The sequence below is a fragment of the Rhea americana genome, unplaced genomic scaffold, assembly GCF_003343005.1.
Source record: "Rhea americana isolate MKP2758 unplaced genomic scaffold, rheAme1 scaffold_37, whole genome shotgun sequence".
NCBI classification, from domain to species: Eukaryota; Metazoa; Chordata; class Aves; order Rheiformes; family Rheidae; genus Rhea; species Rhea americana.
Genome location: NW_028186501.1, coordinates 1,552,491 through 1,579,086, shown reverse-complemented (window position 1 = coordinate 1,579,086; position 26,596 = coordinate 1,552,491). Strand labels below are relative to the sequence as shown.

Here is a 26,596-nt window from a genome sequence, read left to right as displayed (position 1 = left end):
GCACGGTGGGCTGGGGGGGACCAGTCGTGTGACCGAGTCCCTGGTGACGAGGCCCCATCCTCTGCGAGGCAGATGGGGTTTCTGCTCCCCTTCTGGAGGATCTCGCTGCTCTGACGCCTTCCCTCGGCGCTCCAGCTGCCCCGGTTTGMGCACGTCCCGTTCGTAGACGTTTCCCCCCCGACGCGCTGTCCGGGCTCTCCCCTCCCGTTGCTTCCGCGGGCTCCGGCCCGCCTCGTGCAGGTAGAGGCTGGGACCGCTCGGGGTGGTGACCGCGGCCCTGGTGCTTGTGCGCTGGGTGCCGGGGACTCGCTGGTCCCCTTCCAAGCAGGGCTGGGCCCTGGCGGAGAGGCGATGGCGCTCGCCAGCGCTGGGCTCTCCGGGTCAGAGCCGAGTTGGTGGGAGCCCAGAGGGCAAGATCCACAAAGGCGCTTAAATGATCTTTGAGGCGTCCTGGAGAGGCAGAAGCCCTCGCTGGCCTTCCTGCGGTGCCGAAGGCGGGCAGGGGCSTTCCTGCCCGAGCGCCGTGTTCTCGGTGGCGCGGGCCGAGCGGGCCGTCGCCTGCAAGCGCCCGGGCGAGCGCCGGAGCCGTGCTCAGCGCCGTCGCCRTCAGGCCCCTTCCGCGGGGCACGGGGGCAGCGAGACGTCTCGCGGAGACCACTCGCCTTTTGCTCATCCCCTTCCCCAAGGCCGCCGGCGAGGGCCGTGCGCCGGGGCGCGGGAGCGTGCCCGGCCCGGCCCGCGGTCCGGGTGGGATGGGGCAGCTCCGCGTTGCCGTGCGAGGGTTTCTCCCGGAGGACAGCACAAAATGGAGAGGGACCCGGGGCGCTGGGATGCCGTGGGGGCCGCTCTCCACTAGATGGCAAGCTGAGACCAGCCCGCTCATCGCACTTGTGCCCGGGGGAGCAGCAGCSTCGGGCTGGTGGCCGGGGGCCGCGAGAAGCCGGGCCGGGGCCGTGCCGCCCCGTGAACGCGGCTCAGCAGCGCCCGGGGCTCGGGCGGGCGTTCTCCCCCTTTTGGATTTAAGTGTGTTTTGGAAAATGGAAAACTGATGGGTCTGGGAGCGACTTYTCAGTCTGAGACGCGAGCGCCGGCGGAGCGCTTCTCCGCGCCAGGGTTTCCCCCGGGACCGCCGCTGCTCTCCGCGAGCCCGTCGCTGACGGCCGGCAGGGTGCCGGCTCGCGGCCGAAGCGGGGCGAGCGCTCTGCCGGGCCGCGCCGCCGGAGCCCGTCCCGTCCCGTCCCGTCCGGCGGGATGGGCCCGGCGGCGGCTCTGCCCGCGCCACGCCGCCGGCCCGCTCCCCGCTCCGGCTCTCCCCGGCGCGCGGGCGTTCGGCGGGGCCGCGGCTCCTTCGCCCTTTCTGCTGGGGAAACGCAACGCGGCGTTTTCGTAGCAAAGCCCCAAGGACACGCAGAGCCCAGCCGCGCGTTCCTGCCCGGCGCAGCGCGCCCTCTCCTCCCACCTCCTCCCCGCATACTGCTGCTGGGAATTCTTCCCAAAATTGTTTTTCATTTTCCTTGTCTAATTATACAAAATGGTGAGAGATTAATTTCCCAGTGGAAATGATGTCTTTTGAACTCAATCCAGTGCTTTCAGCCTCGGCATTCCTGTCATTTTGGCTCATTCAAAAAATAAATTMACTTGACGGGCTTCAATCACAGCGCCCGAGACGCCGTGCAGGGACGGCTGGATACCAACTCCACCAATTCCCAGCCTTCTCGTATTCCAGCATAACTAACTGGAAGCTGCAAATCTATTTTATCGTTTTAATTCATTTTATCTCTGGCTCCTCAGAGGTCACTTGCCTGCTCTATATTGGTTTTTATACTGCACTCATTACCAACGCATCTGACTGTTTCCAGCAGTGCTTTAAAACCCTCTTTGACTGAGACGAGGGCYGATGATTTATGCTTAGGATGCAGTATTTACAGCTGCTGCTACATCAAGATCAGGCAGGGGCTCAGGGACTAATCACTCAAGTTATCAATAATATCAGCGGTGTTTTTCTGCGAGAATGCTGGCTGTAAATTGAGCCTCAGACTGGCAGCAACTGAGAAATTGAATTATTAGAGATGATAGAAAAATCTTCATCCACAATTTCTTTAACTGCAGCTGGTCTTCTTTCGACTGGCTTCCCCTTGCCCGGGGAGCGAGCGGGCGGGCTGCGGGGAACGCTCGCTGCCTGTGCTTGTCCGGTGCTCCCAAGGGCTTGCTCCCTGCTGCTTTTTCCTTGCAACCCTTTCCGTGCTCCTCTTCCTGCTCCCAATCCCATCCCATCCACAAATGTGTTCCACTGGGCCTTCCAGAGAAAGGTGAGTTGTTGATTATGTTTTATCTTGCAGGTTTTCATGGCCTTCATCCTCTCTGGGTTTGCTTGCTTRTAGCACGTTCTTTCTTTCTGCTCCAGTTTCCAGGACCTGGCTCCTCCAGTTGCTTCTCCATCCCACCGTCTGTCTTTACTGGATGGAGCCTTTTCCCCCCTCTGATCCCCCCGTTTCTATTGTTCGCTTCTCCCTGTGCCTCCCATCTGCCCTCCTGGCCCAGGCTGCTTAGTGAACCCTCCCCGAACCGCGCGGCCGTCGGCTGCGCTCGCTCCYGCCTGGAGCAGCCGAGACGTCCGTGGCGGCGGCGCCTTTGTCTTGGTGGAGGGATGTCACGTACGAGCACCTCTGCTGGTGCTTGCGTGAAACAGTGGAGAGCCCGTGGCCCACGTGGGCCCAGCAGCATTCCCGCCCGGCTTTTTTGCATCCCCCAGTTCCAGCAGTTGCTGCAGTTGCTTTGCCAAAAAGCTGGTTGGATTTTGGGTCCTTCTCTTTGGGGACGAGATGGTAAAAGAGGAGCCTCGGAGAATCAGCGCAGGCTTTCGGACTGACGGATGACACGTTGTGTTGCATGCTGGTTTGGTATCACACGCTCTTGGCGCTGCTCCCTCGTTTTTCCTCTCCCCTTTTATAACTTGTTTTAAGCCTATGGGTAATAACTTTACACTAAGATTGTAAGCTTCTATTTTGTTTCRTTCACTTAATGAAAAAAACTGACCTTTGTTTTGTTCACTTACTTCGGTGAGGTCCTAAGCCTTGACTTCAGGCTTTTAGGTATGGCTCCAATAAATGCTGCTTCAGATTTTGATAGCTTTATAAGCCAAAATCATGGCTGCTTCAAGCTGTGAGGTTTTTGTCCTTTGTTTAACAGACTGTTTGGGTTGCAAACAGGAGAAAATACTGAGAAGCATTTGTGATGTTAAAGGCAGAGAAGCGCCCTCCCTCCCCACTGCCTCAGCTGCCTGCGCCTGCAGCGTCAGCCCCTCCTGGCAGGCTTGTCCTCGTCGCCGTCCCTTGGCTCGTGCTTGGGAAACGGAGGACGGGCGCCTGGCTTCGCGAGCGAGGACTCGGCGTTCCGCGGCGCGGCCCCGGCTCGTCGCCTCSCGGGCCGATGCCCGCGGGGGAGCGAGGGCTGGGGCGTCCCCGCCGCGGGGGCGTCGTGCCGAGCGTGCCGGCTCTGCCTTCGCCTGGGCCCGGGGCGAGGCGGCCTGGCCTCTGCTGAGGGCTGTTCAGGCAGACRGTTCAAGAATCGTCCAGAAATTCAGGGAGCAGCTCCCCGGTGCGGGTACAAGCCTCCCCGCCGCTTTCAGTAGCGTGTTTGACTGCTTTTTCCACTCTAAATTAAAAATTGAAGTAGATGGTTCCTTGCACAATCGGTTGTCAAACAAACCACTTCCTTCATTTCTTCCTTTCCTTGCTCCCGGCGTTTCCTGCTGCACGGGGATCTGCTGCCCTGCCCCGGCCCCACSGCGGCCGCGGATCCCGGCTCGTTCCTCCCCTCCGTCGCGGCCGCCGGCAGTCCTGCCCCCGGGAGCGCTTTACCCGGGGCTCTGGCCTCTCCGCCGCCGCGCTGCCCCGTCCGCCGCGCCGGGCGAGCGGCCGCTGTGGACAGGCTCCGTGAAGCTTTAGGCACGTTAGTTATTCCAAAAATGTGTTTTTCCAAACTAGCTGACCCTCAGTTGCGTTGCTCGGGAGRGCGGTGTGTCGCTCTCGTGCGCTGCACCTTCCACCCGCCCTCTGTTTCGCGTGTTTGCCTTCGCGACGCGCCCGGCGCTTGGTTTCCGTCCGGCGTTTGGACGCGGTGGGCTGGCGGTGCGACCGCGGCGGCTCTCCCGTCGGTCGACCCCGCTGGTTTTCTGCCTCGGTAGGGAGCGCAGCGGTTACGTAGCGCGGCTGAGCCGAGCGGCGCGGACGGCTGGCGAGGCGCCCGGYGGCCTCGGTCCGGGGGCCCTGGGGAACGCCCGCGCTTGCGATAAACGCGGGCTTGTTTTTAATTAGACCCATCACTTAGGTCAGCGCAGAGGCACACAGGAGCGAGACCCGTGCAGAGGATCCAAGCCCCTAGATGGCTCACTCTGATTTTTATTTATTTATTTTTTTRATCAAGCTCCGGCTCAGCGTCCGTTCAAGGTTGAAATCCGTGCTGGAAGCGAGGAGGGGCAGAGCGGACGCGCTGGGGGCCGTGCCGGCTGCGGCGCGYGAGCTCTCTGCGGGGCAGGAGGGAGGCAGGGGAGGAAGGAAGGACGGACAGAGCCGCCGGGGACCCCGGGCCACCCTCTTCCAAGTGAACAGCCCTCGCTTGGATGACATAAAGCAGAATTTCGCAGCAGGTTCGCGCTGCCCTGCCAAGACTTTTGCTTTGGAGTCGAGGCATGTTCTTCCCTGCCTTCCCCTGCAGGGTGCTTTGCCGTGGCGTGGGCTGGGAAAGATCCTGCTCCTGTCTCTGTCGCTGCAGCTCGGGGAGCAAGGGAGGTTATTTCTAGCCACAACACGGTGAAGCCTCGCTCTGAAAATCCTGCTCCGAGTACGAAATCTGGCTCCCGGACAGGAATAGAACAGGGCTGATAAGGCAGAGCCAGCAACGAGGCCGATTTCGTCAAGGTTGCCGSGTGTCCCGCGTTCGGCAAGGAAACACGCCGCTTTGCGCGCGAGCTCCCTGCGCYGGGCTCCGCTGGCAGCCCGCTCCGGCCGGGCGCCGCAGCCCCGCCGCCGAGCTCGCCCGCTCCCGCTCCTCGCTTTCCTCCCGTCTTCCTTCCTTCCTGGGCCGGGCTGCGGGAGGCCGGCGCGCGGGATGGGCCAGCCCGCCGCCCCTGCCTTCTGCGGCGCGGGGGCTGGCGCCTCCTCCAGCGCACGTCGGACTAGGCGATGGGCAGCGGTCGCTGCCGGCCCCGGCCGCCGCGCGGCCCCCACCGCCCGTGGGCCGTACGGGTGCAGGTGGGGCACGCTGGGGGCTGGCTGGCCTTGCGAAGGCCCGTTGTAGCAGCAACGTGGAAAAACCAGGACGGAAACGCAGTCATTGCCGCACGAACGTGGAACTGAGGAATACGTGGCTGGCCAGAAGGAGCAGGCAGCCCGCAGGCTGGCCCTTCTCAAAAGGCCGAGGAAGAACTGGCACCTGGCAGGGGTTTAAGGAAATGATTAGGTGCCTCCTTATGCTGTTCGCAGTCAGAGAAAATGTGCTGCCCGTGTATGCTAAAATTAAGCTTGAAAATGTAATTTTATCGCTTTCTTTTTTTTCCCCACCTTGAATTGCTGTGAAATAATGGAGTATTTGGCAGAAGAAACAAAGCAAAGCGTTATTATCTTTTAAGCTGAAGRTGTGCTAAATAATTCACTGGGGTTTTGCTCTCTCGAAATCCTTTCTGAGCTACCAAAGATCAGCATGCAAGACCTGTTGTCACTTGCAGTTTCTTTGCTACAGGACATCAGAGAAAACTTTTGTGCACTACCGAAGTTCTAAGTGAATCGAAGAGTTCGTCTTTGCTGGCTTCCTCAGAGCACCTGAGCGTGGTGCCGCGTCCTCCGAGCGGCTTTCTGCTCCAGGCATCGCGGGATTGTTCGCCCAAACCTTTTCCTTATGGTTGCTGCTTCTCAGGCTTCTGACTCTCTRTACAGGGTTGGGAACAAATTCTCCAGAATAGATCTCGATGCCCGATAACTTTGGCCTAAGTCTTGTCTTAGCAAATCTGTGCGGCTGGACCCCGATGTCTGTGCTGCTTTTCCCTCCGTTTCCCGTTTTGTTTATGGAAAGGCTCCAAAACCCGCAGGGAGAACGTCCGAGCAGCCCCAGCCCCTGCCTTCTCAAGCTGCCCTTGGGGAGCTGGCAAGCTGGCTGGGCTACCGATTGTCAGGGCATGGAATGGTTTCTATTTATACATTTTTGGCTTGTTCATCTTCTGAGCTGAAAGTTGAAAAACTTGTTCATGGTTGTTTTGAGGATTTCTGAATATGAATCACAAGGAAATTGCATAATATTGCAGCATTTCCTTCTATTGCTCACTGCTTTAAAAACATTGCACTCCTCCAGGGAGCCCGAGGAAGTCTGGCAGGACTGGCCCGTTTTGACAGCGTGCTTTAGTCTAAATGGAAGGTCTGGGTTGAAGGGTAAGTCCCAACGCTAGGAGAAGAAGTGCAAGGAAGAATCTTCCATGTCAGGGCAAGGACTAGGTGGCYGAACAGGTCTTTTCCTTCTCAAATGGAGAGCCTTCGTCTGGGAGTGCAAAACAGGACTGCTGATGCTCTTAATGGTTAAGGCTTTCTGTAAACCACCACTAYCTCCCACCCCTGAGAAGTCGGACAACTCCTTTCTCTAGTTCCTAGCCCTCAGGGCAAAATCTAGTGTCAGTGTCTGAATGTGACCTGTTTGGGGAACTGTGGTGGACACTGTCACGCTGCCAAGGGTTACAGCTTATGTTGTACCATTTTACATTTTAAATGCAAAACTGCTTTGAATATCAAATGCAGTGTTTTCTTACAAAGGATGTGCAATTGCCACATGCAATTGCCATATGAAAGACACACATGCAATTGCAATATGAAAGTGTAGTTAATTTATCATGGAAGTTAATAGACATTATGGCCAACCAGTGTGAACACTGAAATGAGGAAATAAACATAGAATTACTCAATATCTTCTTTTACTAGTTCCACACCTAAACCCCCATCTAGTTCCTTTTTTCTTTCTGTTACCCACAACTTCCAGTTTTATCCCAGGCAGCCCGCAGGCGGTCARGTTTTAGCAGTTTGCTCCTTGCACGTCCATGCGTGCCGTTGGTTTTGCACAGAGCTGCAAAACCAGTGAAGCAGATTCTTGTTGGCTCCCCGTGCAAGCAGRAATGGTGCTGGGCTATGGATGGGGGCTATAGCAGGCTTTTTGGTTAAGCTCATGTTTTGATTAGCCACGTTTCTTGCTTAAATATTTATGGGTAGTAATTAGAGAATTGAGATTTGAGGGGGCGAATGGATGGGTACAGTCTGCATTACTTCTGCCCGCGGTTGGGTCCACGCGAGGGCGGAGGTGTGAATTAGGGGAATAGAGGTGGCAGAGGTTTGAAAGGGATCCCGGGGCTGCAGAGGRGGCGGAACAACTCGCCTTCGCAGCAGCGGCTCGGCGGCGAAGTGGGGGGGCTTTGCTTTCCGAGGTTCGTTAGTGCACCCGTGACGATCGCAGGCCTGCTAATGATCTGTATAAAACTGCTTCCTCTGCAAAGCTTAAGGTAGCTTTGGTGAAATATTTTACCGGGAAGGATTGATTTTTTTTTTCTTTGTCAAATTGTTTTAAATATTGAGTCAATAACTGAACACAGTGTGAATATTTTATGGGTGTATTTTAATTTAACTTTGCAGGAGATTTTCAAAGTAATCATAAATCAGGAATCTCTGTAAAGCTGTTTACTTAGACTCCTGGTTCACTTACAGATGAATCTCAGAGCTTTTTAAACCAGGTCACAAAAGCCTTGTTTAATCCTCCAGATAGAAATGATGCTGCAGAAGTCGAGCAGAAGTAGCTTCCCCTAAAACAGCTATTTTGTTCTGGGCATTTAACCACCTACAGTATGAATTTAGGACACTAAGGTGTCCAGCTCTGCAAATTTTGTATTAGACTTAGGTACTTTTTTCTATTAATTTCACTTCTGAAGCTTGCTCGTAAAGCTGCTTTGGCTGTGAAGATGCGCTCGGGATGCGAGCGCGTGCTGCCGAAGTGAGCGCTGGCAGCGCTGCGGCGCGGGGCTTTGTCTCCAAGCTAGTCCCTAGCCCCGGTTTTGTGCGTTTTATCACTTAGCCTATTCCCACACGTGGTGCCTGGAGCGCTGGCCCCTCACCTCCGTGCAAATGCGGTCTCCGTGAAATTTCCTAGCCCCTTTCAGAGAATAATACTGGAAAGTGAAGGAAGCTCCTTGTTTTATGAGAAGCTTTTTGGATTTAAATGAGTTTCCTCCAGAGTGTTTTAACAACAGAAAAATGGTTTGTATGCATATGGATATAAAACACACATATCTAATAAACATGCTGCTTTTTTTGTCATACTAACATATGGATCCAGTCAGTTCCAGCTTTTCTTTGAAATGATAGTGAAACTGAAAATCTCTCCAAAAATCGTTAAAGTAACTTAGATAGTTTTTGACATCAGCATAGTTAAAATATAGCCAGCACTACCAAATCTTTTCACATTTAAAAAACCCCATGGGCTGTTGTTTTGCTTAATTAATTGTTTGAAACCGGCAGTCCGGCTTGTGCAAAACTCAGTCGCAAACTCTCAGCGGTTTACTGCATTCTGCAACGTTCTTGTATTTTCCTTTTTTTCGTAGAASTGCTTCCCGAGTCACAAGACTGTGCGAAGATTATGTCTTTGCTTTGTTGTTTTGCGCAAGCTAGGCTTGCCTGGGTGCCGAGCCGTGAACGGAGCGGGGCGGTGGCTGCGCGGGTTGCTGGAGGTCCCCCCGACTCCGCAGAGCTCCTCCGTACGAGCGGTTCCCCGGCGGGCGGCTGCGGCGGGCGCGCTGCGCGGCGGCCCCACGGCCGGGCCCGGGCCCCGGCGGGTGCTCGGCTCGCTGCTGCCAGGCGCGGCTTGGCTGCGCTCAGCGCGTGGTTTTGCCAGTGGGGCAGATGAGGGCCCGGAGGGCCTGGAAGAGCGTTGCTCTTGGACCTCTTACACACAGGGCCCGTTTACAGCCCTTTCTTCAGACTTGGAGACTTTCGCTTACGCTGAAAAATCTCTCTCTTTGGAAGGCTTGAGGCATTACAAGAAAAGGGCCTGTTTGTAAAAGTAATGTTTTTCTTGGAAAATGAAAGGATATCACAGAAGTGGGACTTGGTTGAAACCTTGATGTTGTAGAGCGCTGTTAATGGATTAACACACTGACAGAGGATGAAAGGTTTGTCCTTAATAAGATGGATGCAGGATGACAGTGTCTCCTTGTTTTATAGTTGCATAGTTGACCTCTGCATGAAATTTCCTTTTTACTGTGTGTGCATACKTTACAATTGATGGCATACAGATACCGCGTTTCCTTGTCTGTCCTTTTCCTTTTGTTTTCTTTAAAAGAGCTATCTCTGATGATTAACAGCCTCGCTGTTGTTTCAATTAACCAAATTGGAAGAGCGCTCTGCAGGCAGGCAGATTTCCCCCGTAGCTGCTCAGCTCGCAGCGGAACGCGAAGCCGGGCGATGGGTCCCGTCGGCCGGGGACAGCGGAGGACGCTTGCTGGAGGAGGGCAGCAGATGAGGGACGTGCACTAGAGAGCAGAGCTCTGAGCCCCGCTTGTGGGGTCTGTATTACCGACTCGGACACCTGGGCTTCCGCTCCCGGGAGCCGCAGCGGAGCGCGGGCTTCGGCGGCTGAGCGGCATCCTGAGGAAGGCCGTGCTTCTAGGAGTCCCCGGGAGTGAGGAGACGTCACAAGCTCTTCCCCCGTTCCCTCCAACTAGTTCTCGAGGGTGGGTGCTGCCRCTGGAGAGGAAACAGCGTTTGGGAAAGGGGACTTCATGGGCAGGCCTACCGGACAGCGCCGCGGGCCGAGGAGCTTCTGTTTATTTTCTTCCCTGTTTTCTCTATTTTATTTTTGYGATATAAACACTGTTCCTGTAGGAAAATGCGCTTGCTGACTACAGCTGGTTTTGATGCTGAATCATCCCCCAGTTTCCAGATGTGGGATGAATAGAGTTTTTCCTGCAAGCAAAATCTCCACTTTGTCTTGTGTTGTGTGCCTAGATACCTTAGGAGGGGGAGAGGGAAGGTGTGCTGTGGAAAATGTTATAGAAGATTGGCTATTAGCATAAAGGGATCAGTGTCTCTGCCTAAACCCTCAGTTTGGACTTGCACCATTAAATTCACGGCTCCACAAATCCTTCCCGCGGTGGCAAAGCTGGCGTAAGCAGCTGCTGCCCACCCTCGACCCGCGCCAGCACAGCTGGTTGTGGGCCTGGCCCCGAACGGGATCCAGCAATGGACCTGGGCTAAAAATAAACCTGCGAGAGGCAAACGGAGAAAAAGAGATCTTTAATGCTGATTAAGTTCCCTAACTTAGCTCGCTGCACCGCCTGGCAAATGCAGGCGAAGGAACAGCACGTTGCCACCCAGGAGGTGCCCGCGAAAGAGCAGCCCAGCATAGCGGTGCCTTGGTGGTCTCCCAGCAAGGCTGGTACGCTGGCTTGTAGCGAGGAAAACCCAGGAATAGTGTGCGTTTTTGACAATCTCCAAGGCAGGCATCTGTTTGGGAGGTAACAGAGGTTGCAGAAGCGCCTCTTGCCCGGCGCCGGCTGCCYTCGTGTTTCCTCGGGACGTGGGAGCCCGGGCAGGGGCTGCTGGCTCGAGGGTGAGAAACGCTCATGGTTTTCTTCTGCAGAGGGGGGCAGCTGCTGCAGGTTATGTTGGTATGTCTGCTCCAAAGCGTCCCCGCTGTCGCGTCAGCGAGCCAGAGCCTCCCTGCGCGTGGACTGCCCCAGAACGACGTGGTTTCTCTCGCCCTGATTTTCTCCCTGCCGAACCCCGYTGCAGCTGTGCGCTCAGGTCAGCAAGGGTGCTCGGGCGCCCGCCTCGCTGGGAAAATAGAGGAGCCTTTTCTCTCCGGCCTGTTCGCGCAGGCGAGGCGAGGCGAGGCGGGAGATGCAGCCGGCYCCGGCTCTGCTCCCCAGGCTGCGGCGCGCCGGCGGGGAGCCCCGCGTGGCTGCGCGTGTCCCACGAGCCCCGTCGCCTCGGCGCGGCACCGGCAGCAGCCTGGGCCTCCTCTCTGCAGAAGCAGCACTGTTCATTAGCTTCGTGGTCCTTGCCGTTCTGCTGGCCCCCCAGAGGYACGCGGACCTCCTCCGCGCCCCGGGGCCCGCTCGCGAGTACCCGTAACGCCCGCGTCCTCCGCGGGGAGCGGGGCTGCGAGAGCCTGGGAGGCGCTCGCGGGCCGAGCGCGGGTCAGAGCCGCGCTCCCGCCCCGTTCCCCGCCGCCGCGTCCGTCGCTGCGGGCCGGCGCGTGGCGGTCCGCGTTGTCTTTGGAAACGTGCCTTCCGCGCTTGCTATTCCTGGAGGCAGCACGGGGGCTCCYGCGCGAGGGGCTGCCCGCCTCGCTCGCGGCCGGAGGAAGGGCGTGCGCACCGCTCGCGGCGTTGGAAAGCCTGCACGAACCGTGTGTCCTGCGTGGTGGGTGCTGCCGCGCTCGGCTCCGTCTTACGATGACAGCGAAGTGCCGCTGTAGGTGTATTTCTGCCTGGGCTCGGGGTTGATGGACTGAAAGCTTTTTTATTTATTTTTTAATCAGTCTTTTGCGCAGGTGAAATACACGTTTGAAGGCTGGTCTCCGTACAGCCACAGTTTTCATTGCGCTGTGTTCTTAAACGGTGCATGAACTGTGGTCAAAAATCTTCTGCCATTGCTCTTTTCCCTTTCATTTGATCTACTGAAACAGTGGCTTTAATCCAAGGTAGCCAAGTTGTGAAAGTGGTGTGGACAGGAGGAAAAACACCTATATYTGAAGGTAGGAGAGCCTTGGGACTAAGTCACAGCACTGGCCAGGAAAGTGGCTCTGCTGCAGGCCGTGTCGGTGTGTTGCCTAATCCCCCTGCAATTCAGGTCCTCCGCAAGTGAGTGATTTTTCCCTCTCTCACTCTTTGCCTGTCCTGTCCATTCAGGCTGTAAGTTCACGTGAGCGGGGGCAGCTTCCTCCTCCTCGCCTCAGCAGCACCTTCCAGATGTTACTGCACTGGTGAGGAGATGTGACGGCARTTACCTGCCTCCCTTCAGGTGTATTTGCTTCTCCATGAGAAGAGAGCGGAGAAGAGTGCCCGTTCCTTGTTTCATTTAAAAGCTCTTACAGTTTCGGATCTTACATAGTCTCTTTTACCTTCTCTCCTTTCAAAAAGTATCCTAGATGCTATTCTAATAAAACTGYGAAGCTGTGAAAGCTGGGCTTTTTGAAGGTAGAAGTCTTTTGTGGCCTTTTTGGCGAGGTCCCCAAAGACCACGGAGTGCCCTGGAGGCTGTCGCCGTGGGGGTTCGCCACGAGATGCACCGGGAGCCGCTTCGCGAGCGGAGGCAGGCTCTTCACAAGACTCTCTTCTTGTGTTTTCCAGGTCTACAACTCGAACAAGGACAACCAGAGCGAAGGCAGTAAGTATTTCTTTTTAAGCATGACCTTATCCCTCGAGAACGTGCCTGCGTTGGGTAATCTGGGGATCGGGAGCTGCAGCTGGGCTTTCCCGTGAGCGTGGGGAGAGCGCCGAGGCTTTGGGAAGGGCCGGGGCCGTGCGTGGTCGCGGGTGCGCTGGGGCGGCACAGAGCCCCACCGCGAAGCGTGCTGGGACCGGGGAGCTGGGTCATTCCTTCAGGCAAGCGTGGGTGTCCTGGGCCAACAAATTCACACATGTGAACKGCAAAAAAGAGAAGTCTGGACTGGAGCAATATTGTAGAGGCTGGGGAGGTCCTGCCTAACTAAGRCTCTCAACGAGAGCCGCTAAAATGGGCTGGTTTTGTTGTAGTTTGGGCCATCAAGGACTGGAGTCAAGAAAGCACTTGTTTCTCTTGCTGGAGTAGTGGTTGCACCTCGTCCTAACTCTCGTGTCCTATGTTTCAAAACCCTTAATTGAGCCATTTCCAGAAAGGCTTGAATTGCTGTAATTGCAGTACTCAAAATGCTGATCCCTTCCCTCCTCCCCAAGTCCCTGGTCGTGCAGGAGCCTGGCCTGAGTTTTTGGTTAGTGAATAGTTCGCTTGTAGACTGTCTCAGGCAGGGTGTTTACATCTTGACTAGTAGTATTTTTTCTCACAAAAGTAAGTATAATTTACAGATAACGTTGCTCACACCCAACTTCAGCYATTCTATAAAACTATCTTTACCTCGTTTCTGCCCTCGCTGATGCGGCCTCTCCCTTCGCCCTGGGTCTTCCACGTTATCAGCTGCGTCTTATCCCGTAGGCACTCCGCTCGGTCTTGTGCAGTCCTCACGGCGCTCCCAGCATTAGAAATCGCGCTTCGCRCTTGCCGAGGGTTGCATGGGTAACGCCCTAGCTGAGTGTGAAACTGCACCTGAGCAGCTCGATTTCCCCCCCATTTTACAGCAGGGCAGAGTGGGGTCTTGGCGGGACAGAGGACAGACCTAGCTCGACCGGCTCCTCGTCTAGTTGTTGACTATCACCAATTTGTGTGTTTGCTGCAACCCCGGTTGCACYGGGGCAGCATGTGGTGATTGGGATCAAGAAACTGGTTAAAATAACTATTTTGTAAACTTTATTGAGGGTGTGCACAAAAGCAGGAAAAACATTTGAGGCTGGCAAAGCAATTACTGCTTCTGAAAGGAATGCTGGTCYCGCGTTCGGGCAGCCAGAAATCCTCGTGGGGCCAGTGACTTGCCGGGAGCCCCGCTGCAGAGCAACTGCAGCTCTTCCGGAAGCGCTGAGCRCGCGAGTCGAACGTGGCCGTGGCTTTCCCGCGCCGTCCCTAGCCGCTCGCGCGCGGCGGGCGCCGTGGAGGGGCCCCTGCGTGCCCGCGCCGGCTTTCCTTAGGGCTCTCCGGCTCGCTGTGGCTCTCGGTGGCCGAGCTGCTGCTGCTGGCCGGCCCGCGTCGCGGGCGTGGGACGGGGCTGCCCTGGCCRGGTCACGATCCTCTTCGCTGGGGCATCCTGGCACATAAATGGCATATAAATGGCACGCTTTCCCAGGCTGAACCCGAGCCGGGTGTACCCGCCGGAGGGAATTTTGCGCTCCCTTTGGAGGCTGAGCCGGGGGAGCCGGCGTCCGCCCCCGGGTCCTTCCCTGGCGGCAGCCGGCGCGCGGGCTGGGCGCTGTGCTGGGGCGCGGGGCCCGCGCTGCCGAAGCTGCCCCTGACCGGGTTGATTTGGTGTCCCGCGCTGGCAGGGGCAAAGCGCGGTTTCCTGCTGGGTGCGCGGAGGCAGGCTGGGTCCCCGGCCGACGCGGTGCCGCTTGCAGCCTGGAGCCTGTTGCAGCGCAAGCYGGGGAGCGGCTGGAGCTCGCCTGAGAGCCGCCTCTCCTGGGAGCTCGTTGGCRCAGCAGCAGGAGGGGAGCCCGGCGCCGGGCCGGGGAGCTGGTTGCTTCCCTGCTCGCCCCCACTGCAGCTCGCGCTGCGGCTCTGCCGTGCACAAAGTGCAGGGAAGCTTTGAAGACGCCAAACGCAGAGTTTCTTCTTACTCGTCTGCCCCACGTAGGGAGGAAGTGGAGGTTTGGTGAGCAGAGAGGGCTTTGGCAAAGTTGCTTATCCTCCAGCATCTTTTCCGTTCTGATGGCCCATCCTGGAAATAGGAATAGTTCTTCTTCTCTGCTGTATAGACCTGCCCGTGTTYCGTGGAGCGCGCTGGGGCCTCCGATGAAAGTTGCTTACATAACAGTATTCCTGCGTTGTCTGGTAGCAATTATTTTCACATACTGCTCTGACTAGAGCTGCTGCTGCTGCTGTGTTCAAACATCTGACTGTGTTTTAGTGCTCATTAAAACCATGTCTGTAGTGAACTGCTTGCCTCACCAGCTACACTTAAAATTGATTCTGAGCCTGGCTTTTTGCCACGCAGTCTTTGATACAGAAGCTTCCTATAAGGACYTGAAATGCATGTAATTGAAATGAGTCCGGATGCAATTCCTGACCCTTTAAACCTAWAGAACTCTGTTTCCTGCTCTTACTTATATTAGACTGAAAGAGACTCAAAATAGTGTAGTGAGGTCTGCTTTTTGGCCACTATGTAATTTTACAGAGCTTTTGGATTTTACATCCTGCTGTGCAGCCAGATGGCCATCAGCCTGCAAGGTGATTTATCTTAATCTTCTTTGGGAGCGAGAAGGAAGTAGTGCAGAGTGGCAGGGTGTGTGGGAATGAGTATCAGCGAACTGCTAGAGCTAAATGAATCTTAATGCACTAGTGAGCAACCCAAGAGGGCTTGCCCTGCTCTCTGAAAATAAATCCTCTAGGCCACTTGTGCATGTTGCATAGCAAACACTGAAGAACTCCTTTCTCCTTCCCCTCACCACCATGTTTCTGTCTTTTTTCCATGTCCACTTGATTCCCCATTTACTTCAGGACCCCACTGAAAGCTGTCTTTATTTTTATAAACTCTTCACAGACCTTGAGTTTCCTGATACCCTGTTCTGTGTCTCTGTTTGTCTTGATGGCGTGGTTGCTGGTGACCCACGATCCTTCCCTAGGGCTCTTCATTCCCAGCATCTTGGCAGCTCACTGATATTTCGAGACCTGCAGTAAGATTAAGTTACTCATTTCTCCCTGGTCTCCAGTTCTTGTTTCCTCCCTCCCTCTGTGGCTCTTAATACCGTAACACTATTTGAAATAATTCATAGTAATCCTGGCACTTCACTCTGCAGCACAAAGATGTATAACGGGGCATGCGGAAGAGCCAGGTTTGACCTTGTGTTGCAATGACTGATGCTTGCACATCTGGAGTCAGCAAGGTTGCCTGAGGCTGAACAGAGATGATTCAGTCTTCTTTCCCCCTTACCTACACTCTTATATGCCATATCAGCATAAAGCAGAGGAATTAATGGATTAAATAGAAATAATCTACTAGTCAAAAATAGAATATGGTGAGACCAGCTCAGTAGCACTAGAAATACAATGCTACGTGATAGTCTGTTAAGTATGTGTGTGCATGCAATAGCTCAAATACAGGCAATGTGCGTCACCTTTGCTGATCTAAAATATTTCTCTGATACGGTATGAGTACCGCGTCTCAGCTGTGCATTGAAATGCTGCTCTTGTATGGCGAGCCTGTGACATGCATCTTGGGCTGTATCTGCTTGTTCTGCATCCTTCTCCGGGGCAGTGAGCACCYGAGGGAGAGAAGGGAAGAGCAGGAGGTAGTGTTGGAGGCTTTGCCCCTGCTGCATGCTTGAATGTGTGAATAGAGTAGCATGCTGCCTGTGCTAAAAAAGACTCCGTAAATCCACGCTCGATGGATTAGGGATGCCCGTTGTGCAGAGGTGCGAAGCATTCTGGCCGTGCTCTTCTGTGGCCGTTTGGGGATTTGCTCTTCCCCGCTGTCTCGCCTCGCACTGCCTGGAGCTCTCACTGAGATCAGCTGGCTGAAGACTTGCTTCTTTACTTTTTTGGTAGGAGGTTCTTTTTTTTTTTTCCCAGCCACATCAGCTCACTGAACCATCTCACCGCACTAGCCCTACCATCAGGGCGAGGAGGATGCGGGGAGAGGGGAGCGTGCCAACGAGGCTGGCTTGGGTCTGGCTGGCGCGGTGGCACTGCATGGCCCACGCTTCCTGCGGCCGCGATCGCACGCCATCGCTCTCACTAGCCCCCAGAGGCAGGCTGTCGTCCCTCCCCTGTCCCATCACCCCTGACCTGTAGACATTGCCAAATGGACGCTAAACCGGGACTAAGCTGTGGAGTCAAAGCACAGGGCTAGAGACCGTTTTGCTGCTGGGGTGAGTGGAGCAAGCATAAGGATCAGGGCTGCAGCAGCAGATTCAAATCTGGCTTTGATCTGTTCTGTTGTTGGACTGACTCATTGGGTAAATGAATGAGATAGAGAAGCTTCTTCTGTGAGGGGGAAATCAAGCTTTTATGATGCTCATTAAAAGTTAAATTTAGGGATGAATAAAGGCAGTTTGGATATTTAATCACATATTATTTCTGGATATAACTACTGCAAATAAATCCCTGACCTTTCCTGATCCAGAGCTTATTCATCTACTTGGGAGGATTATGCTCGGTCATTTCCATCCGGAGAGGCTGCTCCTGTTTCTTCCCTCGGCTGTTACTGAGCCCTACCAAAAGGTGTGGTTTTAAGCTCTTGCTCAGAGCTGGAGCAGTGGGCTCGGCAGCAGGAGTAAACTGTGGAAAAGGACTTATGTTTGTAAGCGTCCTGTTCTCAAATTCAAGCATGCTAGGAACCGAGTGAAAACTGTAGCTTAACAGAAATGATTGGCACTTAAAAGTGTATGGTGGAGAACCTGAAATAACGAACCGTATGTCTGGGCAACGCTATACAGGGATATTGAAAGATGAGGGTTAGGGCTAGCACTAAGCAAGACTAAGAAAGACCTGCCGAACTGGGTTAGTCTGTACAAAAGTGTTTCTGCACCATGGTTCCTGCTTCTCAGGTACCGCAGGGCATGGGTTTTTCAATGGTCTGGGGTCCCTGTTCTGTCCCACTAATTAATGGTCCATTGATTTTACATTGTGACTGTGCTTGGAGAGTAGTTGGGAGCTATTTGAGGGATTCATGAGGAGCTTAGCATGACCCGTGGAACTTGGAGATACATCGTATAGTACAAGCATCCTGCAACTTGACTGCTTATGTTGGCACAGTACTTCGGTGTGCTTGCCCAGAAAAATACAATAGAGCTGCTGGGCTGTTCCAGGTCATTCTGCCATTCGTCGTGCAAGTACTAATACCAACAGAGACTTGGGAAACAATAATTAGTGCGAGACTGCACCACGCAAGCTAGAGACAGCCGGTGAACTGGCAGCTTAACGGGCACCAGCRATGAATCTAGTATGTTTAAACAGACAATGTGAACAGGGAGGAATAAAACTGCATGTCTCGCTGTGAGGCCACTGCCAGCCCCAGGCACTGGGTCTGCTCTTGTTGTGCTGTAGACAGAAAGCTGTTTTGTGTCTCTTGCAAGCTAGCATTCCCTGGTGTCTGCACAGTACATAGTCATCTGCTTTTAAGATAATGCTATCCCTTCTCTGCCTTTCGGAGTTCAAAATGTTATACAAGCCTCGTGTCAGACACTTTGAGGAAAATACTGCAGCTTCCATTTTACACGTGGGGCAGCCTGAGAGGTTTGGTGAGCGTTGCCAAGTCTCTGGCAAAGTTGGTCCATGTTCCTCCTGGCATTTGTAATCTGTGCTGCAGCTGGAGGGGCGTTGCAGCGTGGGCAGACCTGATCTGGCCAGCTCCAGCACTGGCAGCTCGCCGCGGGCTGTGCGAGGCAGCCCGGGGCAAGCGGGCTCTACCCACCACGTCGTCCCTCCTCTGCGCTGCGGCTTCCAGGCCGTCCCCAAGTCCTGGACGGCTTTGTATGCCCTTCTCTGCGTGGCTCCTGCCATAGAAGGGTTTCCCAAACCTTTATATAGAGAGGAAGYAATTTCCCGTAACAAATAGCTGACTGCAGGCAGTGTTTCCCACGTAGCGGTGGAAAGCTGACTAAGGGATAAATGTTCCTTCAGGATTCCAGCAGGTATTTGGATCCACATATTAGTAACCCCTTTAAATTAAATTTGAAAGCCTGCAACAGCTTGAGTTAATTGAGTCTTGCATTCCAATGACATGAATGTTTTAGATCCTACTGCTGGGCAGAGTCAACTGCCTTCAGGACATCCTAATTTGCACCAAATAAATATTTCATTCGTGCTAATAAAAGAAGGGGCTGTTCTTGAACCATGCACGTCTGCGTAGGAGAAGGGGTAAATGGGATGTTTTGTGTATCGTGTATGAGACAATGTTGTACGGTTGGGTGTTTTTATTGCCTGGGAGGCAGCAGTGTGTATTTGAAGTGTCCTGCGGGGCGTGAGCACCTGGGGAGGGCAGCGGGACTGGCCTGCCCAAGGGCTGGGGCCAGCGTGTGCACCACGGGCGGGTCTGCGCCCGCCCGGGGCTGCTCTGGAAGCCCTTCTCTTTGTGCCGAGTTCTTACCGCCACGCTTTCACCTTCCACTTCCTTACTTTATCTTCCTATTCCTGCTCATATTTTTCTGCTTCTCCTTTTCCAGTCATTTCTTTCCCTTTTTGTTATCTTTCCCTTTTCCCTAGCTCGTGGCACTTTTCAGTGCTCTAACCTGTTATATAGTTTGTTCTTTGAAAAAAAACACAAAAAATGCACAAAAACATTCAAAAGCAACGAGAAGAAACCCAAGAAACCAGAAGGCCTCTGCCCTGCTTCCCCCAGGGAGCCAGTCACATAATCCAAGCGAACAGGCAGTCCCACGTGTGGCACAGATGGAAATGGCCTCAGGATGAAGCCCTCTTTCCAGCAGCAATGATGGTTTGATTAACTGGGTGGAGATTTTAGAGGATTTATAGGAATTATCTGGTGTTCAGATCCAGCAAGTTGGGTTGTGCAGTGTTCAGGGATTTGTTGGACCAAAAATATATTACTTTTTTTCTTTTTCCGAGCAACCTAGTATCAGCTTCACCAGCAAAGTTTTCTTCAGGTTGTCTCACCTTGATCCTAATTTAATATTTTGAGCAACTGTGGGYTTAAAACTCCAAATAGCCAGGGGCATTGCTGGTCGGTAGGGACATGCGGGCAGGGGCGTGGGAGGCTGAGATGACGCATTAGCGTTCTGTACTGCCGGCGTTAGACCCGGTACAAACGAGCGTAAAGTGCCTTTCTTCCACCAGCACCTAATTTATCTCCCGTCCCTTCCTCCCCGCGTCGTTTCGAACAGCGATGTGCCATTGCTTTGAACGTCAGCAATGGCTGCTGGGTGCACGCGCGCTCGGTGGGRAGCCCTCCCTGTGCTAGGCGTTTATCAGGTCTCTCTTTTCTTTCCTTTCAGCTGCCCAGTTGGATAATATCGGCTTCAGCATTATCAAGAAATGCATACACGCTGTTGAAACAAGAGGTAGAGCAGCTCACCAGATGGTCTTGTTTTGGGGGAAGGCCTTGCATCTGTTCCTAGCATAGCAATTGCTTACCTGCTCTTTTCATGAACAAAAATGATTCATTAACCCTCAGAAACCCACATCTGATAACTGCTGTAGTAAACTCACACAAATGTCCTTGCTGAGACATGCGTGACCGTATGGCCTAGGTTAGTAATGGTTAAGCAAACATTAGAAACAGAGTTGAATTAGGAAATTATGCATTACGTGTTCGTACTGGGGGGAAAGGAATGAAGTCCCAGACTTCATCTGAGAATGCCTTAGTGTGATACTTATGCAAAGTGCTTCCTCTCATGTGGGATAATAAATAGATGTGCGTTTCAATCCTTCTCCTATATTTCTTGCGAAGACTATTTATATGCAGATAGGCTATCTTGTTAGCATCCGAGCCACCTCGCAGTGAAATATGGGTCTTGTTCTCACATTGTTTCTGTGAGAACTGTTATCTGCACTTATATAAATGAGTAAGAARCAGGCCTCCTCTGGTTGAGTAAAGATCTGAATTGCCAGTATTTCTGCCAGTATTCTTTCACTGGGGTCTTCCTACCCAGAGATAATATAATATGATGTGGGCTACCTAAACTTGATGTTTTCTCCGTAATACTTGCAGCAGTGCAGAGGCTGCTGTTGAGAGTAAAGGAAGAGACTGTGTTTACTGGGCTTTTCCAGCTCCCTACATAAAGAATATTTTGAGATTTCCATGCTACTCACAACTTCCTGTAACATCCAGGTCATGGTTTAAAAGCCATATGAGAACAAAGAAATAAATACAAAAAAACAAAAGGATGGGTGAGAGCAGCAAGCAAACAAGGCAAATAAAATTATTAGGGAAAATTGAGAGAGCTTGAGCTGTAAGGTTTGGCATACCTAACTCAAACATGCTTTGGTGGAAAGAAGGTTCCTGTCACGGTTTAAGTGACAGACGACTCTGGCTGTTGTCTGCTGTAGCAAAGAGGTCTAGACCTTTTGTCGTTACAAGAATAATAATATAGTTTTGTTCARGGCCTTGTTGTTCCAGGCCCTTATGAAGAATGCACAGAAGGCTCAGACCTCAACCTGAAGAACTTAGCACARTAAAATTTTCCAAAGCTGCCATTCAGTGTTAAGCACCGATCCTTTGTGGTGCAGCCATACTCGCTCACTGATGAGTGGTGCGGYGAAAACATGTCCTTTTATCTTTGATTCCCGAGCTAATTGGGGGTAATATTTTTAATGAATACATGAAAGCTCTGACTTCAAAACCAGATTTTACCCTCTTCTATAATAGCTGGAATGAGAGTTTGTACACAGTTGGTGAGAGGCTTTAATTATTGCTGCTTTTAGAGAGGCCAAAGAAATGAAAGAAATGTTAGTAGTTCTTTTGACATATTCCTAATAAACTCTTTATTTTTCCCAGGGATCAATGAGCAGGGGCTCTACCGAATCGTTGGAGTAAACTCTAGAGTTCAAAAGCTGTTGAGTATATTAATGGGTAAGTATCTYATATTACATTAAAGGCAAGTAGATTATGCTGCTTTGAAGTCTTGCCAGCTGAAAATGGAGGCTCTTCTCTTGATACCTCGTCATGGCGAATGTGCTCGTAGGACCACAACCTGCTAGAGGCCAGGAGGCTGCAGGGCACCGCTGGCAGGTTACAAAGGTAGGACTCRTGTGGCACGTTACCTCTACAGGATCTTCTGGTACAGGCACTGGTGTCCTGCTCATATGTGCAGCAGTCTTGGCAGCCTTCCTGAATGCAAACTAAAGTCTTCAAAGAAATAGCTAAAAACTTTGGTTTTAATCTCATATTTGCCACGTTGTTCGCAGAATACTTTTTAAWTATTTTCTCTCTTTGTTGCATGCTGTCTGTGGCTCTTATTACCTTTCCCTTGGACTTTCTTCTGCCTGTTTTAATACAGTCTTGCTCAGGCCTTTCAAGCATGCGTTTTCCTCATGCTTAAGACTTGAGGCAGTGGATCCTGCAGTTCTGAGTGCTTGGGAGGAGAGGTTGCGTCAGGTCACTCGACGGCAGAGCTTGGCTAAGCAATGTGCCTGCCRACAGGGCTCCTCTGCGCGCTGGTCGTGACATGCAGCCACCCTGCGGCTGCCTAGCAGCTCTCGGCAGCCTCTCCCCACCCCTGTTAGCTGATATGGTGGCAAGAGAGAGGATGTGGTGCTTGCTATGAGTGCTTTGTTACCCTAGCCAGCATTCCCTTGGGCCTGCTCTGAGCACCAATCCATGCACGAGCAAACAGGCCGGTGATCSTCAGTGAGCTGGTAGTTGGTCCTTGCCGTCAGGTATGTCTAGGACAGCTGTGGCTGACTTCTCTTGTAGTGTTCCTTGTTGGTGTTGATGGGTTTCCATCACCCCTTAGCCTTGCGTAGCCGTTTGTGGGATCACTCTTGTTGGGTGGTAGCTTCCCTGTTTACTATAGCCTGGTGGTTATACCCAGTTCAAAACAAACGTGAGTCATTCCGCCCTCGTGCCGCCGGTGTTTTTGCTACCCTTCCAGGCCTTGTCCGGTTCAGCAAAACCTGCTGTCCCCCTTACACCCTCATCTGTGATCTAGGCTGATGCTCTAGATGGCCAAACAGCCGGTGTCCAGCTCTGGGCTGACGGGGAGGCCTTTGCGTCTCCCAGCTCCGGCCCCTGCCGCGGGCGTGCAGGGGTCTCGCGGCGCCCAGCCGCAGTGGGCACGCCTCTGAGCCCAGCCRCCGCTGTAGCCTTAACTCCACGACCCAGCACCGCGGCCGCGCCGGGCTCCCCGTATCAGCTCTGTCCCGCCGTGCCGGCAAGGAACCGCCGACAGCGGTAATCAAAGAATTAGGGGTCAGGTGGACACAGTGCTGCTGAAGAGCAGCAGGATGCGGAAGACGCCTGGCCGCTCGTGCGGGCTCCGGCCCCTCCCCGGCCTGGCCCTCCCGATCCGGCGGGACGCGTGCCGGGAGGAAGTTCCCACGCCGGCTCCCGGCGAGGTAACCCTCTGCGTACTGGAATGGCGTTAGCTGCCCTGAGTCAAATCTGGCTCCTGTTCCTACTTTAATTATGTTGTTTRTTGCTTTAAGTGCCCCCTTTGGAAAGTTTGACCATCTAGATGTGCATGTGACAGACATTTGAAGACCCAATTTTGAGGAGATTCTCACTTGCTGAGTTAGAGCAGGAGCAGCTGGATCCTTCTCCAGTCCTGTCTCATGCTTCTCAGACTTGGCAAAACCCCCTAAGAATTAGGTACAGTAATTAGGAAACAAACAGTTATTTGTTAGCACCCTTCTAAACGTGTTACTCACTGGGACAAATGAATGACATTTGTGTTTTTCTCTTTCTTTTCCTCTGTTTTTCCATTTGCTTATTATCATTCCTTCCCCTTTTAACTTCCTTTTCCGTGCCTTTACAAAGCGCCAGTGCTCCTTTCTCCTTGCAACAAGTTTTAATGCATTATGTTTCACTTTCAGTCTCTTTGCCTCTCCTTTTCCAATTCTCCCTTCTTTTCCCACCATTAAAATGTTCATTGAATAAAGCCCCTGGTGGTTGTTACAGTTGTCAGGTTTAACCTATGTAAAATTGATAATCCGGTGAGACTATTAGGAAGCAGAAGGGTAATGCTCTAAATCACTGTTTCAGACTCCTGGCTGACGCAAGGGGACATCTCTGCATCAGCTATGCGCTGGCATTTGGAAAGTTCTCTGCAGTCACAAGAGCTAGTGACTGACTTTCTTTCTTTTATTAATAAGAGTTTGGCATAGGTTCTGGAGCATGTGAGTACGTCCTGCTGGCCACTCAGTACAGCAGATAAGCCAGACCTGTCTCATGGTGCACACATTTGGCACTGCTGCGCTGGAGCATCAGTTAAAGAGCATTGCTGCCACTGATAAAAATAGGCTGGGGACTGGGTGCCCCGTTCCTCGGTCAGCACTGGCATGGCAGGTCCTCTGCTTCTGCTTTTTGTACCAGAGAGCTGGCAGAGCAGCGGAGCTTTCTTCATGCAAGGACATAATCTGCCCTGCGGTTAGAGTTGCCCAGTTTTGTCAGTAGGGGGTTGAGGTTCTAGGCCGTGACAGATGGCAAAACTTGCCTGTTTTAAGAGCTCTCTGGAGCTGGGGGGAATTCACAGTTTTGGACACCATCCAGAGTCCGTTATCTCCTCAGTGACTGAGGCCACTCAGCTGTCGACCATGTGTCTCRTAACATGGTGATATATAGTTCGTGGTTTTACTTTGTCCTGGCATGTCTTCATCAGCTGTTGGTGCTGCGTCCTGGCGCTTCCCGGAAGGGCTGCTCCTGCGGCGGTGGCCAGGCGGACCCGGCAAGTGTGACCCCCTGGGCGGGTCTCCCACCCTACCCGTCAGCWGGGACTCTTTGCAAACCCGTGTCTCCATACCTTTCTCAAAAGCACAGGCAATTAAATCGTCTTTGTACAATTCCAGCTTTCAGGCTGTCTGTAAAGTAGGCATCGAGCTGAAATGTCAACTGTCAAACTCCCTTTTGTTCTCTCCTGCCCCTCGAGGATTCGATGCCCTAAAAGTAGAAGCTCCGTTCTCCTTAAATGTTCCCTGTTCAGAGCAAAAGCCCATGAACTAAGGCGACAAATTTTGCTTACAACTTCAGGTTTCCCTTATATTTAGAAATGAATGTGGGCAGCGTTAATGATCCGCATGCAGTTTAAATGGCAAAAAGATCAAGTTTCAGCGAGGGGTGGCTGCTGTAAGTGACACTGCCGCGAAGGCCTCTGGCACGCCGTCGCGGCTSGGCGGGTCGTGGCTTCGGCACAGCAGTTCACCTTTGCTGAAACCCCGGGTTTCCTGCGGGTGAAACGGGCAWGAGCGGCCTCCTGGCAAAGCGAGCGAAAGGCAGATCGTCTAGGTTAGAAGATAAGTTGCCTYTCTCTAGCTCTTCCCGTCACCATGTACCATAAATATGAGGACAAAACCCAAGAACTAAACGAATTCTGGTTGGAGAGAGTTCGTTGTGGAAGCGGTGGGCAGAGGTGCTCGCAGGGCGAGCGCGCAGGTCTGCTGCCGACGCTCGTCGTTAAGGTGAGCTGGGCAGCCTGCTCTAGGGGCCCTGCTTGAGCAGGGCGGTGGGACTGGGTGGTCTGCAGAGTCTCTTCCAACCTCAGCCCCCCGTGATTCTTTGGTGACAGCATTTGGTGTGGCCTTGTCGCTGCTCCGCAGTGGACATCGCAGTACGAGGCGGTGGGGAGGCTCCCTGTGGCCAAGAGCTGTTCTCATCAGTTCTTGTCTCATGGCTCAAGCGACCCAAGCGTGGGTGAGAGCGAGCACTGCGCAGGGAGGCTGAGCTCCAGGCAGCTGCTCTTACCGTGGGGAAACTGGTGAGGAAATTCCCGCAGAAACCGGAGCGTCTGACCGGGCAAACGGACACGGTGAGCGAGGCCTTGGCCCCCCTCCAGCTGCCGCTGTGGTTGCCTCCAGAAGGCAGACAAACCAGCAAAACAAATTCCTTTATTTTTTGCTTGTATGGAAATAATTCCCCCCCCCCTTCTCCCCACAAATTTCTGCACAGACCRTGCCATAAAAAAGCCTGTTCTCACTTCTCGCCGGAAATCTGGAGTGCTGCAGCTCCCTTTCGTTTCTTCAGGTGGCCGCGAGCAGCTGGCAAATCCCTTTGGCCCGGCGGCGGGGGCGCAGGAGGCGCCGGCCGGGCGACGTCTGGGGCCGCGCGGCGCGAGTCGTGGCAGGCGGAGGCGGAGAGATGCTCTAGCGGCTGGTCGTGCCGGGGGGCAGAATGCTTCCTTCAGTCCCTGCTGGAAGAGGAGCCTTAGGGGAGTTGCATTTCGCTCGATTTCCCCCACCCTCTTGCTTTTAACCTTCTCTGTGTCTGCTAAGAGACGTCATATCTGTATTTCACAGCGGTAAGCCACACCAGGGTTAAAACCGATGTGGCCTGTGGAATGGCCCCGTGCTTTCGTGGGCACGCTTTCACGCTCGCGGCAGCTCGCGGGGGAAGCTGGCCCTGCGTAAGGGTCGAGGCCAGCCTGCGGAGCTAGCTGCGGCCTGCCTTAGCTTGGAAGACAGATGCTACCTCCACAACCTGCAAAGCTAGCCGTTTGCAGGCTCATGAATCTGAGGTCAAGGAGAGCTGATTATCTGCTCTGAGCCTTTGCATGAGACCGACCGTAGAATTTCGAGTAGGAGTTCATACAGCATGCCTAAAAACTTCTGGATGTGGTTTGGAAAAGACATCCAGTCTGGAGTTGTTTGCTCAACTTCAGTGAAGGCTTTGCTGTTAAAAAGTTAGAAAAAATATATATATAATAGATATTTATATTTATATATAATATGTATTTTTATATTTAGATATAAAAATATATATATATATWTTTTTATTCTGCCAGGTTTATCTTTAACCTATTAACGTTGCAATAGGAAGTTGCCTTGGCATTGAGAAGGAAGGATGGTGTTCATTTGTGTGATTAATGTGAGAGACACATGTGATCTTTGTGTGAATATACATTTTTTAAATGTTTACTTTTTCAAGTGCTTCTCTTGATGTTTTTTTTTAATTAAAATAAACCCTTTGCCCAAAGGGAGATCCTAAGTCTTATGCAGTGCATTCTTTTAATTAGTTTTAAAATTACGCTATGTTTACCTATTGCTTTAAAATTCAAGAGCACATTATATATGCCTGTGAAAAGAAAAATACCCGCTGAGCCGGACCCCTGGGACCATATGGCGCCGGCAGCTGTGCCGAGCCGGCCTCGGCGCTGGCGGGC

At 53.1% G+C, this 26,596-nt stretch overlaps 1 protein-coding gene across 4 annotated transcripts in view; it reads left to right on the top strand.

Annotated features, from left to right (window-relative positions):
- ARHGAP26 (Rho GTPase activating protein 26) overlaps positions 1-26,596 on the top strand; it is a 157,017-nt gene that overhangs the window by 76,241 nt on the left and 54,180 nt on the right. For all 4 annotated transcript variants that reach the window (XR_014896778.1, XM_085312734.1, XM_085312733.1 and 1 more), the window contains exons 12-14: positions 12,377-12,413; positions 19,781-19,846; positions 21,283-21,357. Coding sequence is in view for 3 of the 4 variants with exons in the window: in XM_085312734.1 (XP_085168860.1) it covers positions 12,377-12,413; positions 19,781-19,846; positions 21,283-21,357 (178 nt within the window). In the remaining variant the exon portion in view is untranslated. The remainder of the gene's footprint in view (positions 1-12,376; positions 12,414-19,780; positions 19,847-21,282; positions 21,358-26,596) is intronic.